The sequence below is a fragment of the Capricornis sumatraensis genome, chromosome 12 (assembly GCF_032405125.1).
Source record: "Capricornis sumatraensis isolate serow.1 chromosome 12, serow.2, whole genome shotgun sequence".
Taxonomy (NCBI): Eukaryota; Metazoa; Chordata; class Mammalia; order Artiodactyla; family Bovidae; genus Capricornis; species Capricornis sumatraensis.
The window spans coordinates 59,901,958-59,922,232 of record NC_091080.1 but is presented as its reverse complement, the minus strand read 5'-3'; the positions used below and the strand labels follow the sequence as shown (position 1 = coordinate 59,922,232).

The 20,275-nt window shown below is 36.0% G+C and overlaps 1 protein-coding gene across 3 annotated transcripts in view; it reads left to right on the top strand.

The window, feature by feature from the left end:
* The window catches only part of TBC1D4 (TBC1 domain family member 4), a 216,650-nt gene that overhangs the window by 170,697 nt on the left and 25,678 nt on the right, over window positions 1-20,275 (top strand). The window contains exons 10-15 of one of the 3 annotated variants that reach the window (XM_068984277.1): window positions 1,253-1,479; window positions 3,240-3,404; window positions 7,632-7,655; window positions 13,692-13,849; window positions 16,081-16,290; window positions 19,792-19,950. In XM_068984277.1, coding sequence (XP_068840378.1) covers window positions 1,253-1,479; window positions 3,240-3,404; window positions 7,632-7,655; window positions 13,692-13,849; window positions 16,081-16,290; window positions 19,792-19,950 — 943 coding nt within the window. The remainder of the gene's footprint in view (window positions 1-1,252; window positions 1,480-3,239; window positions 3,405-7,631; window positions 7,656-13,691; window positions 13,850-16,080; window positions 16,291-19,791; window positions 19,951-20,275) is intronic. The other 2 variants (XM_068984278.1, XM_068984279.1) reach the window with 2 other exon arrangements.

Here is a 20,275-nt window from a genome sequence, read left to right as displayed (position 1 = left end):
GGTGTTAACCATGAATTTAAGGTCATACATCTGAGATGCTGCCTCCTGGGCTGCAGTCCTTATTTTGCCCCAAATAAAACTTAATTCACAACTCTCAAGTCGTACATCATTTTTTAGTTGACATTTCTATCTATTCAACTGAAGCTTTCTCTTGGTGGGACAGAACACATTATTGGCTGACTAACTCTGTTCTCTCAGGCTGTTGACTGTTTGGAGATAGTATATTTTGGGGAACAGTATTGAACAACTGTTGATCCAAAGCCATAGAGAAAGGAACCATATAATTGCTGTACTTATAAGGCGATCTTTTTAGCCTTTGTTCTCTCCTCATATTACTTCCCCCTCCTCTATGTTTAACCCTTTTAACTGCAACATTAGGCTCTTCTTTATCTCATAGACAATTCTCACTAAGTTTGGTTTCCTGTTTCCTGTAACATGTAACCTGAGGCAGAAGCAACCTATTTGTTTTTAATGGAAAAATACTAAAATATTTTCACTAAACTTTTTGTCGGTAGAATTGAGGACAGTTATGAGTCCATGAGCCCTAACCCGTGTTTATCAAGCTACAGATTTCTACAGCGGAGCCTGTTCTGGAGAGTATAAACAGCATACTTGTCTAAATTGAAAGATTTATGTTGCCGACCCATGCAGTATGAGAGGCATTCCGGCAGAGCTCACTTTTCATTCATTTCCTGTTTTTCATATCTTTAAAAATTTTTTTACCTCAGGGACCACGTAGTTAGAAACATCCACTGTGAGGAAAGATACTTAACAGGCTTTATTTTATTTTCCTGACGTCTTTGCCATGAAACTTGGACACTTAAGCGTTGTTATATTGTTTGACAGTACAGGAAGCGTGCAACAGAGATGTCACGGAAATCAGTAGATATGTTAATACAGACTCCACCCTCTTTTGGTCAGGATCTCTTTTCATCTTTCTGGTAACAAGGAGTACAGTAGCTTTGTAGCATTTTACCAGAAGGGGTGACAGGAAAGAATACCTTTTCTTATCATCCCTTTCACTTTCTGGCCTATCTTTAAGGCTGCTGTCTTACAGCTGCTTATCAGAAGAAATGGGCTGTGGTGATAGTGATTAGGCTTCAGCATGGATTGAGTAAAAGAAAAAAAAACACACACAACAGTTTGTCATGACTCAGGAGGCAGAAGAGACACTCTGTCCCTTTTGAGCTGTGTCTGAACAGGTCTGCCATGATCCATGTAGGAAAGAAAGGCCTGACTTTTTGCATTTCAGGACTACTCTCCAGGAGACTCTCCACCAGGGACCCCGCCAGCTTCCCCCCTGTCCTCAGCTTGGCAGACGTTCCCTGAAGAGGATTCTGACTCCCCGCAGTTTCGAAGACGGGCCCACACATTCAGCCACCCACCTTCAAGCACGAAGAGGAAGCTGAATTTGCAGGATGGGAAGGCCCATGGGGTTCGCTCCCCTCTTCTGAGGCAGAGCTCCAGCGAACAGTGCAGGTGAGTCCAAACCTCTCTCCAGAAACTGAAACCAGATTCTCCTGTCCCTGTGTTCTGACCACTGTGGAGTCAAGAGTTTTTGTGACTTCCTGCTGTAGCCAGTGTTTAGTTTTCAGGGAGACCAGAAAAGTAAATTAAATGATCAAAACCTTTGTCACTAAGGGAAGCAGGCAAGCTTTAAGGCATCCCCAAAGATCAGGGTTTAAACATTTTGGATGCAAGTATTTTTTTTTCCTAGAAAAAAATGCAGAAAACAAGATATCATGCCATTGTTTTATCTGAAAAACCTGCTGACAATACATGTTCCTCAGTGTCTCCTATGAAGGCATTCATGAAGCAGCAAATTTGAAAATAACATAGCTGAGCTTCCTGTAAGCTTACAATGAAAAACACAAAGGTTAAAAAGAATCACTCATATTACCTTTATACATGGGGTAAAATTTGGCTGTTATTTAATTTCATAAAAATTATCACCAAATGTGAAAATTGTTAAAAATTTTATCTAGAATAAAATGATGTTTATAAAGAAGAATGCATATACCATAATTGACATGAGCATCCATTAGAAATTAACTCATATGATATTTAGGAAATACTTTAACAAAATAATTTAGCATTTGATAAGAGATAATAAAATTTGCAATTGTAGAATGATTATACTTCTTATTGTATAGTACAAATCAGAATTTATATCCTAGTTCTAATTTTGTTTCTCTTCTTTACCTATGAGTTTGGTTTAGGAAATAGTTTGATGGGGATTCCAGTCAGAGGGAAAAAAATAAAATCAGAACTCTTAAGTAAAAAAGAAGATTAATTTTTAAATTAGTTGCTATTAAATTTACCAGCATTTCTTTTAAAAATATAATTAAATTCTCATTTAAAAAAAAATAATTTCATATTATAAACAAGATATTTAAGATATATAAAAATAGTAGAACTAATTATCCTCAGATTTTTCTTTTATGAAAAAGAACTAAGTATGTATATAGCAAGCACTTTTTATGATCATTTATATTTAACCAAGGCATTAAATATCTTTTTCCAGGAAAAGTTATTTTCAAGAATTTAAATTATTAAAGGACAAATGATGTCTATATTTTCTTATGTTTTCCACATTTTGTAATGTATATACTCAAAGAATTTCTGTCAATATGAGAAGATGCTATTTATATCATGGTAAACATTGGCTATGAAAAGAATCTTCTGGAAAAAAATCTTTGTAGGTGACTTAAGGATTCAGATAAAACCATGGCTGCACAATTCTACAGGCTGCAAGAAAGAACATGGTCATTAACATTCATTAAGCCAATGATATTATGATGACTCCCAACAACCAAACATGTTGTTCTTAAATTTTTAGAAGCGTTTATATCTTTAAAATAATTAAGTCTTTGAACTACTGATGATCAGTTTTTCCTTCTGGAGCTTGTTTCCTGTAATTATTTGTGCTTTCCTACTTTTTCCCCTTGAAGGATATTTTGCAAGTCAAAATAAACACTTTTTGTCCTAAAATTGTTAAGAGCATTTTAGAGACAAACACATATGCTGAGAAACGCTGCATAGATGAGGAATTCAGTTTGTGAAACAATGAACCAGGTCATCATCATCTAATAGAGAACTGCATGCATATAAATTTTTTCCATATAAATTCAGCCTTGATTACAGTGATAGCAAGAACCTGTGTATATGCTATTTCATAGTGAATGAAGATTGTTCCAGAATATAACTTAAGACGAATTTGCTGTATTTTCTGTACTCAGCATCCTTCCACCAGCTCGGCGCATGCACAAGGACTGTAATTCTTCCTCCAGTCTTCCAAGTCTTCACACTTCCTTCTCTGCCCCTTCCTTCACTGCCCCCTCTTTCCTGAAAAGCTTTTACCAGAATTCAGGTAGACTATCCCCACAGTATGAGAATGAAATCAGGTGAGATCAGTGTCCTCTGTTTGCAAAGCAACCTTTCTGCAGTGATATACTGATATGTTACTAAAAAGTGGCGAATTGATTTGAGTGACATGAATGCATCTGTGTGTTGTGCCTGTTCTAATCAGTTTCTAATATATTGGTTCCAGTTCTAATTAATTTGAAGAAAACCGTTACAAACAAGTGTTTCAAAGCTTTTAGATGACATGATTATCTTACTTTGGGGACTATATTTTTGTACTCTTTGTGTGTTTCTTTGCCTTGGGCTCCAGAGTCTGACCTTTATTTTGTTTGGGGCAAGACCTATGCAAATACATACTAAGCAAACCTCCCCAGTCATGTCTCTCTCTTTTTTTATTTTTAGCTTCTCTGGAAATATAAAGTCACTTATTTAAACAGCTGTACTAACGTAATGGATATTATATATTTTTATTATTAAGTATATAGAATATTTCCTAGGTGTTTCACTGGTTTTTCAATGACATAGACTTACTTTTCTGAATCTCAGTGTTAGTCACATAATGGCTACAGGATCATATTGATAACAGCTCTTTCTGGCAGAATGAGGGATCTCTTGAATTCTGTAGACATTCAGTTTTATTTTGTTTTTGTCCCCCAGTATTGAAAATGTATAACCTATTAAATCTTGTTCCTTGCTGTTATAACTACACAAAATTAAGTGTGGTGATTTTTTTTTGAGAATTACCATTAGATAATTTTTGAAATTCTGAATTCTTACTGATCTTGCACATTCTCAGTGGGATATTCTAGCCTTTGGAAGGCAGTGGATTAAGCTAGAAATTCTCAAGGGGTTGTTGTTGGCTTAGAATTTTCTGAGATTCATTTTTATTTTTACGTGTAGCTTGAGCCATTCTTTTTTCTTGCTGTATAGCATTCCATTTAATACATCACAATTTATCCATTCTCTTGCTAGTGGATATTTGGGTTGTTTCTATTTTTTGATAATTGATAATTCTTGCAGTCAAGGAGAGGGATACATGCTGTCAACCAGCCTGCGTGCCACTAAAATTTTCTTGGGTGTTCTTTTGGCCTCCTTTCTTTCAGACATAGGGAATTTAAAAAGTTAGTATAATTAGGCAATGTGCATTAACTTGTTAAATTATAATAACCCTTGAATTATCTCTGAATGTCTTTTGTCCATGTATGTCAAGCTCTTTTCATCCCAAGGCAGGCAACTAATATTGGATTAATAAAATTTTGAATCTGAACTGTCCTTTGAGTTAGTACAAAATTATGCTGAAATATTGAATTTCTATTGAAGAAAGTTGACAGAGTTGATTTTAAAAGGTTTTTACAGGCTCAACCTTATGTGAGAAGAAGAAAACCATAACAATTGCATTATGTATATGGAATATGCAATGAATTTAGAGAACTGATAGTTTCGATAATTGAGAACCGATAAAACATTTTACATGTTAACATTAAAAATTTCAGTCTACCTCAGCTCTATAGTTCTATCTATATAGCACTTTCAGTGACACCCATTTTCAGGTTCCTGCTGTTATGTTAAGGAGAACATCTAGAGAATTCCTGTTTTCTTCCAGAAACAGAACCATGTCTGAAGGTGACAATTAGGGACAGCCACCAAGAAGGTCAAGGATTAGCTGTGAATAGGTTTTAGAGTAAAAAAGCAGTGACTATAAAAGATTATTATAGTTGTTAATTTCTGCTGAGGTGTATGTATTATTCTTGTGCCGAGCTTACCTTAGCCCACTACACCTCATTCTCATAGGAGAGTATTGAAGTCAGAGGGCAAATATTTAATTTTGCATTGAAAAAAATGTACCTCTTTGTGGTGATCTTATTTTAAATGCTATATTTAGACATATGGAAAACTTTTAAGTTTATAGGATCATTAAAAACATCCTATCTTCTGAAATTTGTAGTGTTTTCTTGGTTCTGAGGAATTCTAAAAAAATCAGAGTTGCACTTTCTGGTATGTTTTTGTTTCCTTTTTGTACAGTGTTTTGTAATTTGACAGCTTAGAATCAATAGGCCAAAAAGACGCTTAAAATTTCATTAAAGATTATGCCAGGTGTAAGCATCTGGCTCCATGGATTATCACAGTGAACATCCCACATCACCCCTACTCAGTCAACACATGGAATGCTGCCAGCACCCTGGCAGCTCCTCCCATTTCCCCACCCAATCTTTACTCCTCATCCTGACCTCAGGTACCATAGTTTAGTTTTGCCTGGTTTTGGACTTTCTATAAATGGAATGATACAGCATAAATTCTTTTATATCTGGCTTTTTTCACTGAGTAATGGTTTATGAGATGTATTCTTTTATGTGTACTTCACTTTATTCATTTATATTGCTGAATAGTATTTCATTTACTACATCACAATTCATTCCTTTTCCAGTGGACAGGTAGGTTATTTCTAGCTTTTTGCTTTTTATAGGGTACTCTCCCTGGATAGGGGTTTCCCAGGTGATTCAGTGGTAAAGAATCCACCTGCAAATGCAGGAGATGCAGGAGACACAGGCTCAATCCCTGGGTCGGAAAGATATCCTCAGGAGGAAACGACAACCCACTCCAGTATTTGTGCCTGGAGAATTTCATGGGCACGGGATCCCAGTGGGCTACCATCCATGGGATCACAGAGTGTTGGACACCACTGAGTGGCTGAGCATGCATGCACGCTCCCTGGATATTATCCATGTCCACATTGGTACATACTTGTGCATTGTTAGTAACTATCTACACAGTAGCAAAATAGTTGGACAGAATTCACTCTTAAGAGGTTTATTTCAATTAGTCAGTCACTTTGACATAAATTTACTACAGCCTTGGAGAGAGTTTTTTTTTTAATTAGTATTATAAAATAGCTTCAGATTTATAGGAAAATTGCAAAAGTATTATGGAGAACTGCTAAACCTTTATCCATATTCATCCATTTTTAACATTTGCCACATTTGCTTTATCATTCTGTTTGTTTCCATGTGTACATGCATATGTATATGCATATATATTTTGTTATTCTAAGCCATTTGTGAGTAGATTGCAGATAACATGTCCCTTTACTCTGAATCCTTCAGTGTGTGTTTGCTAAGAATGAAGATATTCAAGAGTGTGGCTTTAAGCCAGGAATTTCTGAACTCTACATGTCTCATTATCACTGGTTTCAGAGAAAACATCATATGCACACAATTACCATGATATCTGCAACTATTCAAAATAGAAAGGGAGAGGTCCATAAAACTATGGAATATACTTTTCCTTTGAGTAGCTCATATCTTATTAGAGGCATAGTGTGGATCTGTAAATATTTACAGACTTCCTTGGTGGCTCAGACGGTAAAGCGTCTGTCTACAGTGCCAGAAAGCCGGGTTCGATCCCCAGGTTGGGAAGATCCCCTGGAGAAGGAAATGGCAATCCACTCCAGGACTATTGCCTGGAAAATCCCATGGACAGAGGAGCCTGGTAGGCTACAGCCCATGGGGTCGCAAAGAGTGGGACACAACTGAGCGACTTCACTTCAAAGTATAGAGTAGGTTAACACATAGGTTAACAAATACTATTTAAAGAGCATGATCATTTGAAATTGGAAATTCAGATTAGGCATCCTTCTCCAGGACCACTATTTTTAATTATTAAAAACATGTAGATTATTGTTGTTAAGCAGGCTGAGAAAAAGAAGCCAAGATACTTTTAATATCATGGTTTACTTAGAAGTAGGTTCATTTGTACAACAGTGAAATGCTAAAGGAAAGGGAGTACATATATATTTTGTTTTACCTTACTTCAAGTTAATTCTTAAAAATTTAATATTATTTCATTGTGTAGTAGCTGAAATATAATTATGCATAATCTGATGGTATATTTACATAACGTCCATTTAGCAAATATAATATATCCTTTATAAACAAGCATCTGTTTCCTCCTTATTGTTGCTTCTCAGCTTTTGAGCCTATATTTGAAAAATTTATATTGAAATTCACTGGTCAAATGATAGTCATTTCATCTACTTCTAAAACTTTTCAGTGACAAAATAGGTTTTTGCTGACAAGTACTTTGTGGTGTAGTTTGGTTCTATAGTTTTCTCATATTATCTGATAAAAATAGTGTAATTACTCATGGTACAATATTGAAATTATTTGTACTTTATTGATGTCTTATGGGAATGCCTTTTTATCCTAAATCCTGGTTTTGGACATCACTCTCTTTCTGTGCTAATGCCGTTCCTTGTCTTCCTGTGGTACTAGACAAGACACTGCTTCAGAATCAAGGTGATTAGAGGTCTAAATATTTTCATTTACAAGTTTATTAATTCTTCTAACTGATTATTACCATTCACTTAAAAAATCAGTTTTGGCTGTCTTCTCCATGCATGCCATCTTTCGGGTGATGTGAGGGGTAATATAGTAGGGGGAAAATGACTCCTGGTGTAATCGAAGATTATGAATGATCATATAAAAGATTGATTGTAAACAAATCCTGTTTCTACTCTATTCCACGTTGACATTTCCTTAGGACTCTGCTGTGGCCCTCAGTAGAGATTAATTCAAATTTGAAACTAATGGGAGTAAGTGAATTTGCTAGTTTGGAGGTAAATATGTACATTTAAGGAGTTTATTTCAAATCCCAAGTAGATGCAGAAATAAGAATCCTAAAAGAAATCAAATCTGGTTTTCACCGAAAAATATTCTTAGTCTATTTCTGTTCATCTTAATTGCTGACACATGGGTTACTTTGAGACACTGCTGTGGCCTTCCAGACCTCCCACTGGGTTGGACACAGGAAAACACCTACTTCCTTTTTATGGAAGTCTGACCACATCTGTGATGACATTTCTTCCTCCTGACACACATGCTTTTTGTGGTAAATGTCCAGAATCACTGCTGAATAGCTTAACTGAAAATGATTATTCTTTCCTAGTTTCCATGCTTTGCTCATATCACAAGCCCAGTGGAAAACAGACATTCCTATCTTCCTGTTGGGGTCACTGACATTTAGATTTCTTTCTAATGGGAGTTAAAATCCAGTATAAAAGATTGGGCTAGCATGAGATGTTCAAAGAAAAAAATTATTTGGGGCCACATTGATAAGATAAAAAGTGACTGAGACTTGTAATTGACCTACATTTTTTAATGGTTGCATGTAAGACCATTTCAGTAATATTTCTTATCTACTTCCAAAAGCCTGACGGAAATGTTAAGATTTTCTGTGTCCTTCTAGAAGGTTCTACTATAGGCATGGAAGTAGGTCTGTGTTTTACCTTAGGGGTCATCTGGCCTATTATTTTATATATGGTTAGACTGAACCCCAGAAATGTTTAATATCTTGCTTGATATAGTTTATATAACATTGAGTTATAAGAATGTGAGTAAGCAAATGAGCTCCCTAGAGATATTTAAAATTCCAATGCAAAGAACTTAATTAAAAAATTTTTTTTCATTCAGTCTAGAGTTTAGGAAATAAAATTCTTTGTTCGTGTTCTTTTTTGTTTTACACATTGATGAATCTATCTGATTTGATTCAGCTTAATTGATTTCCACTCGATTAGCTCATTCTCAGTTTTATTTAATTAGTAAAGATATTCCATAGGATGATAGATGGGTACCCAGTTGAAACCAGGGCTTACATAAGCTATTAGTCCACCTAAAGTAATTATGAATTAAATTGTACTATGGGCCTTGTGGGAAAAACTCTCAAATTGCAATACCGTGTTATTCCACTGCCTTTCTTGAGGCATTTACAAAGAGAAAGGCTTTTCAGATTTCTGTTAAATGGTTTTCTTTTTGTTGTTATTGTTTAGTGGATTAGTTGTGTCTGACTCTTTTGCAACCCCATGGACCTAGCAGGATCCTCTGTCTATGGGATTTCTCAGGCAAGAATACTGGAGTAGGTTGTCATTTCCTTCTCCAATATATGTTGGTATATATATTAATGTGTTTTCTATTTGATCCTCCTATTTAAAAATAAAAAAGTGTTTACATTTTGAAATCCAGTTGTTTCAAAAGAAAACGAAGTGAGACATTTACATAAATGAGCACATAATATAGTAATACTCTATAATAATGTAAAATGACATTATTCCATTAAAAAAAAAAGGAAAGAGAAGTGCTGACCTAAAGACTTAATGCTAATTACAGACTGATTTTTTTTACCTTAGAAGTACAGGGGAACCTGGGAGTTCTAACAGCTTTATTTTTATGAACCAATAGGGCTTTGTCTGAACTAATGCAAAGGGTATTTACCTTGACATAGTAAACTATAGAGCTTAAGTGTCTGGATTCTGGATTGCCTGGGTTTGAATCCTGACTCCCTCACTATATCCCTGAGACTGTTGGCAAATGACTTAGCTTCTTTCTGCCTCAGTTTTCTCACTAAAAATAGGAACTGTAATACCATCTACCCCATAAAGTTGCTGTGAGGTTGAAATGAGTTCATACTTATGAAATGCCTAGAACAGTGCCTGGCACATGGTATGTCTGTTTGTTTTAGCTTTATTATTACTATAAAAAAACACATGTTATTTTGTTCTTAATTTTACTCCAAAGGTGGACATTACCTAGGATTACTTAAAGGAGAAACTGAAGTGAAAACTAATATTGTAGTAAAAAAAAAAAAAAGGCAAAAAACAAACACAAATTAAAAATTTCAAACAAAAACTTACCCCCTCAGCCCGGTGAAGTTTCCAAAGTGAGAGAAAGAATTTTTTAAAAAATATTTTCTTTTTACTTGTGGTTTTGGTGACATATTTAAGGAGCCTTAATCTAACTCAAAATCTTGAACATTTACTCATATATTTTCTTCTATGAGTTTCATAATTGTTTTACATTTTTTAATTGAAGGATAATTGCTTTACAGAATTTTGTGGTTTTCTGTCATACATCAATAAGAATCAACCATAGGGAAAATAAGAATTTTGATGTACACAGTTTTGATTCTTAAAATTACTGCCTTAGGAATGTTAGGTTGATGATTAAATCTGAATCAAAAAGTAAAGTGCCATAAGCTGCACGTACACACTGCCTGTTGAAACCCTTTTCTGGACCCGGACTTCTGGATACACGTTTTTCTTAGTAGATGAAGCACGGAAATTTTTGCCTTATCTTGGCCACCAAACTGCTTTTTCAGGATGTCATTTTCTAGTACATGATAAAGGGTCAATGGTCTGTTATATAAATTCTTCCTTTTCATATAACATTATCTTATATTTTGACGGTTAATTTTTGGCTTATTACTGGCCATTAAATTCCAGACAAATGAGGAAAATGTGTCTTTTTGGCAGTTTGTTTTGATTACGGAATTTTAAGTTTTAGATATTATGAAATTTTCAAATTTGTAACAGCAAGCTGATATTAGGGTGCATTATGCACCAGTTTTATAACCTATTCCCCCAAATTTGTATATTTTACAGACAATAATGAAAATGACATGGGTTCTTCTCAATTGTACTTTTAGTACTACCCAGACACTTGCTTTGTTATTAACACTGAATTTGAAAAGATCTTTTTAATTCCAGCATTAAAATACAAAAGTTTCAGAATCCCTTTGCTTTGGTTTATTCTAATTTTGCTGTTAGATATACTAAGCATTAAAAGAAACTACTATTTATTGAACATTTATCCTGTGAGGCATTGAAATTGTTGCTTTTACATAAGTCACTTAGCATCTTAGGATTAACTTATAAATTGGATACTCTTATGTCAGTGTGTTACTATCTGGAAAAAAAGGTGCCTTATGTTGTTTATTATGTATTGTCATTGTTAGTACTTACCATTGATACCTTAGTCTGTGCTTTTGGGGAATGAAGCTATTAGAACTTTTTGCCAGAAAAACTTGAAAATCATGACTATCAACAAAAGATTTTAAGAACGTAGGTCTCTTATTTATTCCTGACCTGTCAAGGAATTTATTCCTGACAAGCCAAGTCAACATGAGTTTGATTAAACTCCGGGAGATAGTGAAGACCAGTCCCTGGGGTCACGAAGAGCTGGAGACCACCGAGTAACTGAACAACAGCAGCAATATCAATGTATTCCACAGATATTTGTTGAGTTTGTTGTTCAGTTGCTAAGTCGTGTCCAATTCTTTCGGAGAAGACAATGGCACCCCACTCCAGTACTCTTGCCCGGAAAATTCCATGGACAGCCTGGTAGGCTGCAGTCCATGGGGTCGTGAAGAGTCGGACACAACTGAGCGACTTCCCTTTCACTTTTCACTTTCATGCATTGGAGAAGGAAATGGCAACCCACTCCAGTGTTCTTGCCTGGAGAATCCCAGGGATGGGGGAATCTGGTGGGCTTCCGTCTATGGGGTCGCACAGAGTCGGACACGACTGATGCAACTTAGCAGTAGCAGTCCAATTCTTTGTGACCTTGTGGACCATAGCACTCCAGGCTCCTCTGTCCATGAAATTTACCAGGCAAGAATACAGGAGTGGTTTGCCATTTCCTTCTCCAGGGTTTCTTCCTGCCCCAGAGATCAAACCCACATCTCTTGCATTGGCAGGCTCGTTCTTTACCAATGAGCCACCAGGGAAACCCCTTTTGTTGAGGGCTTACCATTAATTACCAGTTGCTATACTAGGAGCTAGAAATACATCCTTGAGTCGGGCATGTAACACATAACTGCCAAACAGTTATACAAATAGTGTTATACAAATGAAGATACAGGGTACAGTTAAGAATGCTTCTTAGGATATAGCTATTATATATAGAATTAATTATAGTTCTCAAAAGGAAAATATTGAATTAAGGCTTTCCAAAGGGGAAGTAAAGGTGGGCATATTCAGTCAGTATTACAGAGTGGTGAACTGTGGACTCATATTAAAGTTATAACATTATCCAGGATACATAACAAAATGGGCTTGACTTTACTGGGATGGGCATCAGCTACTTCCTGAAGTATCATGGTTCAGCATGTCACTTGTTGTCTGTGAAGTAGCTCAAAAGTATGTCTTTTTCCTAACCTTAATTTACCTAATCTAGAAAGACAGATCAAGATTAGAAACAACTGAATGACCTGATAACTGTTAGTATGGATATGCAAAGTAAATACAAATACGACAGACAAGGGCTGACTGGCTCTTCTGAATTCTGATTGTCTCAGCCTTAGGGAGTTCCTCTGAGTATGTGACTGAGGTGGTGGCTTTTCTAGCTGAGTTTCATTTCTGCACTAACTACTAACACTGCTTGGTTCCATCAGAAATTTCACACCTTCACTTGTTGGAATCACCACATGCAAATATTGTTCATCATTCTCTCAGGAAGCTCAGAGACTTTAAAATGTAAAAAAGCAAAATATTCCCACCACCATGAGTGGCAACAGTTATTGCATGGTGTTTCAGCTGCTAACATAATTGGTCTCAAAAGTTAAGTTTGAGTCATAATGACCTTCTAAAAAAAAATGACCTTTTCCTGCAGATAGCCCCAGCAGAATTTAGAGTACTCTTTTCCAGAAAATAAAATTCTTAGAGCAGACCAGCATTACTGTATGTTCATGTTACAAACCATTAAGGTAGAAAGATGTGACATCCCCCAACTGCCTACCTCACCCCTGCCCCACTAAGAAAGTTACAGAAAGTGATTCTGGGGTCAAATAATTTAAGCAAGTTAGGGAATTTCTGTATACTATTTGCCTTTGGTGAGTCCAGTGCATGCCTGCATACTGTGGTCTCTAAGAAGTCCTGCTCTAAAGAAATCTGTTTAGTATTTTAAAAAGCAACCTATCCAGTTGATTTGGCCACAGTTTTTTCTTTAATATATCACTTAACAGTAATCCCAAGGTTGACTGTCCTGTCTGTTCAGGTTATTTTCTATCATGATCCAACTATTGGTCGTTAACACTTTCGAGATGGATTGTAACAGTTAGAGGCAACTAGAAGCTATCTTATCAGTCCGTTCTATAATAGCTATAAGAAAAGCTCTTTATGATCTTTTAACAAAGTATTTACAATGTTTAGAATATACTACTAATTAAAATTCTTTCAGCAAATGATGAGGTCATTAGTTAAGCAGCCTTTGCTCCTCTGTATAAGCGCTTCTATTGCTCAGGATAGAACTTGGAGTGGTTGGCTCCTATGGAAAGAGTAGAAACAGGTGAGCTTCTGATAGGTGGGCTGTGCCTGGACTGCACCTGTCCCGGGATGTCGTGGCCTGGGTGATCCTTGTGCCTCGCGATGCATCGCTCCATGTTGCCTGTGGCTTGTGCTTGCCCCTGGTAGAACTTGTGAATGCCTTGTGCTACCGTTTTGTTATGAAAGATCACGTTACGCAGTTTCCTTTACAAGTTATCTATTTCTGTGTTTTCCACAGTGATGGAGAGGGGAGAAAAAGGACCTCGTCCACCTGCAGCAATGAGTCCCTAAACGCTGGAGGAACCCCTGTCACTCCTCGCCGAGTTTCCTGGCGGCAGCGCATCTTCCTCAGGGTTGCCTCGCCCATGAGCAAATCTCCCTCCGCGATGCAGCAGGGTTCGTTCGCCAGTCACTTACCTCTCACTACTGTGGTAGACTCGGCAATGGAAGGCGATGCTTTTTGTACAAAGAGAATTAAATGATTACAGTAGAGAAGTAACGTCTCTTTGTTACCTCCAAGCTAGTGGATATCGAGATAGTCATGTATCATTAGAACCTGTTAGACATACAGTGAATGTTGTTGAATGAAGGAAGGAAGGAAGGAATTTCCAAAACCTGTTTGGGGGCCTACTTCATCATGCAGAGGGAACTAAGAGTAGCGATAGAAAAGAAGTCAGAGATCTTTTTATTTTTGGAAAAGCAGCATTTTTTACGAGTCACACAAAACAAAGTCATATAGAAACACTGAACGATATAGAAGTGTATGTAGGTACGCTCTGTAGACGTCACCCAGCAGCTCTCTTTCCATATGAGACCTATAAGAAATGAAAGCAAAATATACAAGGGGGCAAAGTAAGTGTAACAAAGAACAGAAAGATTTAAGGATGATGAGAACACTAAAATAATACTAAAGAGAATTTGAGAGAGAAATGAATAAATAACTTTCATGGGAGATTTTAACATACTTCTCTCTGAAAATTAAGTGTAGAGAAATTAAACATAGATAATATTTGAGAAACACAATTGAACATTTATTTATTTTCAGCACACATGGAATAGTTGTAAAAATTATTTATATACTTGGCTGTAAAGATTTTTAAATGAATTCCAGATAACCTTGATTATTCATACTTTATTCTCTGATCACACTGCAGAAGGAAAAAAGGAAGGAAAGGAGGAAAGGAAGAGGAAGAATTAGAGGATAACTAAAAAATTTCATGTGTTTAGAAACTGAAAACTGTTTTCCTAGAAACTAGAAAATATGATTAGATCCCTATGTGTCAAAATTGAGTGGTATTTAGAGGGCAGTTCTAAAACCAAGAAAGCAAAATTCAAATGTACTAAGTTTTAATTTCATACAGTAAGATTTTTTTAAAAAAATTATTAAGGAAGTAAATAATAAGAGTAGTGTTTGAAGTTGCTCAGTCGTATACAACTCTTTGCGACCCCATGGGCTATAGCCTACCGGGCTCCTCTGTCCATGGGATTTTCCAGGCAAGAGTACTGGAGTGGGCTGCCATTTAGGGAAGAGGTCAATTAATAGAGAAAACAACCCAAGAAAACGACGTTTCTAGAGGCAAAATTAACTCTGCTGGGGTGGTCAGAGAATGTTTTTCAAAAAAAGTAAAGTATTTTATTTAAACTCATTGCTGGAAGAAACAACTTTTGAAAAGAGGGACCAGAAAAGCGCTAGAGTCATTGCAGAGGACTTTGTGGGTCAGGGAGTCATGAGAAAATCAGCATCGTGAAAGCAGAGAATGGAGGATGGAGACGAGGTTGGAAAGATTGAGGCCAAACTCTAAAGCAATCAATGTGCTATTCCCAGGAGTTTGGACTTTAGCATATATGCAACCACTGAAATGTTTTAAGACACAGAATCATGTTTGTTAATAGGAAAATAAATTGGCAACCATGCAAAAGATGGCCTGGAATGGAGGGTGAGAATGAACTCTGGAAATTGGGTAATAGTGTTGCAGGGGCTTCCTGGGTGGCTCAGTGATAGAGAATCCACCTGCCAACTCAGGAGACATGGATTCAGTCCTTGGGTCAGGAAGATCCCCTGGAGAAGGGAACAGCAACCAATTCTGGTATTCTTACCTGGGAAATCTCATGGATAGAGGAGCCTGGAGGGCTCTAGTCCCTGAGGTTGCAAAGAGTTGGACACGACTGAGTCCCTCGTTTCAGGAGTGAGCAGAGAGTTCTGAGCCAGGCTGTGCCCAGAGTCACTCAGTTGTTTTTTGTTTTGTTTTGTTTTGCACACTCAGAGAATATACATAGATGTTGTCAGTTGCGGAAGTGTTGAACCCTGGGAAAGGCCAGGTCATTTTGGAGCACCTATCTTATAGGTCATTTTGTGCGGAAAGAAGAAGTAGTGACATCATGCATGCTTTCATTTCAGCAGAGGGAAATCTGAAAGGGGAATTCAGTCTAGTGAATTGACTCAAATCATTAGTTCCAGAAACGGAGAGTTTACTGGGGAGGGGGGGGTGGGGTGCGGTGGGGGGGGGGGGCGCAGCTTTGTGTATGGCTTTAAAGGTGGAACACAGGAGAGAGTGTCGAGTCCAGAGAGGACTTGTGTGGTCTGGGTTACGACTTTGGAATGCCTCTCACTGTTTTCTTCTCTGCAGATGGCCTGGACCGGAGTGAGCTGCTGCCACTGTCCCCTCTTGCTCCAACCATGGAGGAGGAACCACTGATGATATTCATGTCTGATGAAGATGACCCAGAAAAGGGTGAAGAGAGAAATAAGTCGGAGGAACTGAGGTGTTTGTGGAGAAAAGCTATACACCAGCAGATCCTGTTGCTTCGAATGGAAAAAGAAAACCAGAAACTTGAAGGTTAGCTATTCAAACGGGGCCAAAGGGCATGATATGATACTGTAATTTAAAGGTGTAGTTTGTTAATACTCTCCCCCACACTCATTCTCAATCTGTATACACACTTTTACTAGAATAGCTACTGATGAAGATTGTTTCTTTCTAGTTCGTGAGGTGGTCATGACAGGGGAAAGGTTAGCCTAAGAAATCTGTATTTCTGTTTGATAGATTTAAAACATCAGATGCCTTTTGAGTATATTTGGGTGATAGAGTAATAGAAGGTAATAGAATGTATATAATATGAAGTCAGTGGCTTTAATATGACTAAAGTTTAACATCTTTGTGTATAATTTAAAAAAAGACTTAAACATGAAAAAGTAAATTCTCTTCAAGCTTCAGGTCAACTGTATTCATAATATAAGAAATATTCCTATTTCAAATAAGTTATATTGTATCCAATTCAACTAATTATCTCTTGACAAATCAAAAGTGCTATGTTTTGTTACTGTTTTATGAATTTTCTATTTAAAAATCATATTGAAGTCATTAAAATTTTAATTGGACAGTTTATAGCAGCTATTGAACTATTCATAGTGCTTGACTATTAAGTTTATGAATACCAAATGCATTAGAATGTGTTTTCCAGACTCTGAAATAATGATGACATTTACCCTAGTGCTGATAGAATCACACACAGGGAGATGTATAGACAGTACCAAAATCTGAAAAATGTTTTAAAGCCCTTATCTTGGGCAAATCACTTAATTTAAAGGGCCTTTTTTTCACATTTATAAAATGAATGGTTTAGCTTATGTAGGCCTTTGACTTTTAAGATTAATGGAAAATTATAATCTAGGTTTTTCTCTGACTTGCTTTTATTATGTTGTCTTTCAATGAAGCTTCTTTTAGTATAGGCAGGTATTCCCAATTCTGTGTTCAGCATCTAAAGATTCCTCTTACTATATCTATTGTTCCACTAAATCTTTTGCTTTTTAGTTTGCTAGGGCACAACTTATTTTTGCTTAACACTATATTCTTAGCAGAATGAAAAGTTTATAAGACTTTTATATATCTTTAGGAAACAAATCTTTTCTTTCAAATTAAAAAAGCAATTAATTGTTATTAACATAGCTTTTGAAAGTTTGATGTGGTAAATAGTATGCCCATTCAAGCTTCCATAGATTTTGAAAGGAATTTAATTTATGTTTTTTGTAGTTGATTATATCTTGAACTAACTCATAAACAGAAGAAGAGGTTGAAAAAAGATGGTTATTATTTTCTTAAAACATTTAAACCATGAAATTGTATTTCATTAACAGGAGTATGTGCAGTAGAGTATTATATTAAATATTAATGGATAATTTTAGAATCATAGACTGTTTGAACTGGAAATGACCTTGGAGATTATTTAGCTCCATTTTTCATTCTGCAGCTGATTTAATGACTGGCTTGGGGATGCTAAGAAAATTAACCTGAGGTCAAACAGTGTTATATTGGCAAACAAGTATGAAAATTCCAGTTTATTTACCACAGTTTTTAGGCTTTTTCCCAGTACACCATATTGTATTTCTCAAATATATAGTTAATATAAAGAAATGGAATGTTTTACTATAAATGACTGCATATTCTGTGTGTTATATATGGCTGTATAAATTGACAGAAAAAGAGAAGAGGTGACATTTAGAATATATGATCAGAAACCTTTGTCAGTTCTGTTTTTATTTCTGTACTTAAGGAACAAAGACCAAAAAAAAAATAGCTTAACACATTACAAATGTTAGCTAATGGATAAGCATTCTTTCATAGTTCTCTGTTCTTTCCTGGGTAACCAGGGCAGATATTAACTTTTCTTACTTAGCACGTTATCCTCAGGGTGTAGATGATGGTTAGTATTATTGTAAGTGAATAATGATCCAGAGAAGGTTGGACAAAAAAAATCTGAGGAAATAATATGGTTCATCCATTATGAAAAATATAATTTGTAAAGTTATATGTTGGATTATGTTAACTATTAGCTTTCTCTATGATAATCCTAGAGAAATATAAAACAAATTGTTGCAGTTCAGTTGCCAAGTCATGTCCGGCTCTTTGCAGCACCCCAGGCTTCCCTATCCTTCACCATCTCCCAGAATTTGCCCAAGTTCATGTTCATTGAATCAGTGGTGCCATCCAACCATCTCATCCTCTGTTGCCCTCTTCTCCTTCTGCCTTCAGTCTTTCCCAGCATCAAGGTCTTTTCCAGTGAGTCAGCTGTTCGCATCAGGTGGCCAAAGCGTTGGAGCGTCAGCTTCAGCATCAGTCCTTCCAATGAATATTCAGGGTTGATTTCCTTTAGGATTGACTGGTTTGATCTCCTTGCTGTCCAAGGGACTCTCAAAAGTCTTCTTTAGCATCAGAGTTCGAAAGCGTCAGTTCTTCGGCAGATATTGAAAAGCAAAACTAAACTATGCTAGAAAGCCATCTAGTGGTATCTAGGAGGAATTTTTGATAGTTTGATTTATCTTTTGATTATGTGTTGACTTTTAAGTAGAAATTTTTACTGCCTTGACAGAATAGTAGTCTATTATAAGATGGTTTAATTCTTTTGAAACGGCTTCACCATTAAGTAAAGAGTAATACTCATTCTGCTATTTTTGTGCTGTCGAGGACTTTGGATGCCTGACAGAGATTTGTGTTGCAGGAGGTAAGCTGACTGAGCCCTGGAGCTTCAGTGATTACAGGTTACACTTAGCACTTCCGTTCCATGTGGTCCTAATGAGAGAGAAGAAATATGCTTCCATGTTTTTTCACCCTTCTCCCTTTTTGGAATCAATTCTTCAAGATAAAGCTGAGGTGTAGATACTGGTTGCTTTTATAAACATTTCTTTTAATGAACTCTGGGCTTAGATTTTAGACAATCAAGTCAGAGAAAATTTTGTATTATTTTGAAAAATGAAAATGTTAACTTCAGTGAAATGGACTTTCCTCTTAAAGATTATTAAAAATGGAGGCAGGAATATGTAACCTAGTGTCTGTGTGGCTAAAGACAGTGTGGGTAACTCTGGAAATAATTATGAAAATGTATCAGGCTATCATGATCAAATATTTATCAAATCAAGGTTAGCCTGAGGCATTATTCTCTTATAGATATAGGATATAAAATATTAACATTTTAACGGTATTAACAATGAAACAGCAAACTGTCACTTTTGTAATTATCTATCACATTTGTCAAATAGTTGAAATTTCTAGCCTGGAAAACATGGTTTGTTTTTTATGCCTAGGAGACTTGTCATCTGTAAGATATAGAGTAAAACCTCCTTAGAAGTTATTCCTGTTTTTCTTTTTTTTTAATACATGAAATGACTCAAAATTTGAGAACTTTTCATGTATCTTCCATTTTTTACAAAAATTTTTATTTTGAGAAAATGTTAGTGGTTGATTCCTAAAAGTCATATGCTGAGGTTTTACAAAGGCAATAAAACATTACAAATTCTGTGTTTTAAAACGTATTAGTCTTAATGCAAACTCTTTCTTTCTTAGCAAGCAGAGATGAACTGCAGTCCAGAAAAGTTAAATTGGATTATGAAGAAGTTGGCGCATGTCAGAAGGAGGTCTTAACAATCTGGGATAAGAAGTTGTTAAACTGCAGAGCTAAAATCAGATGTGATATGGAAGATATTCATACTTCTCTTAAAGAAGGTATTCTGGATCATCTTAATCATCTTTTTTTTTTTTTTTTTGAAAAGTTTCAGAGATTGTTTTGACTCATCCAGTGTAAGCATAATTTTCTCTTTGTCTTTACCTATAAAAAAAAGGAAAGTAGTTTGTTTCCTCCTGTAGTTAGTGACTATGTTGGTAGGAACGTGGTGCTAACGGCAGTCCTATCCCTGAGGAGATAGCAGGCACGTTTTCTACAGTTTCCTGCTTTTTCAGTCAGCTGTTTTCAACTCAAGAGTTATCATTTACTGAGGAAAGAGCATATGCATTAGTACAAATCTTTGATCATATCCATAAAAATATCTCA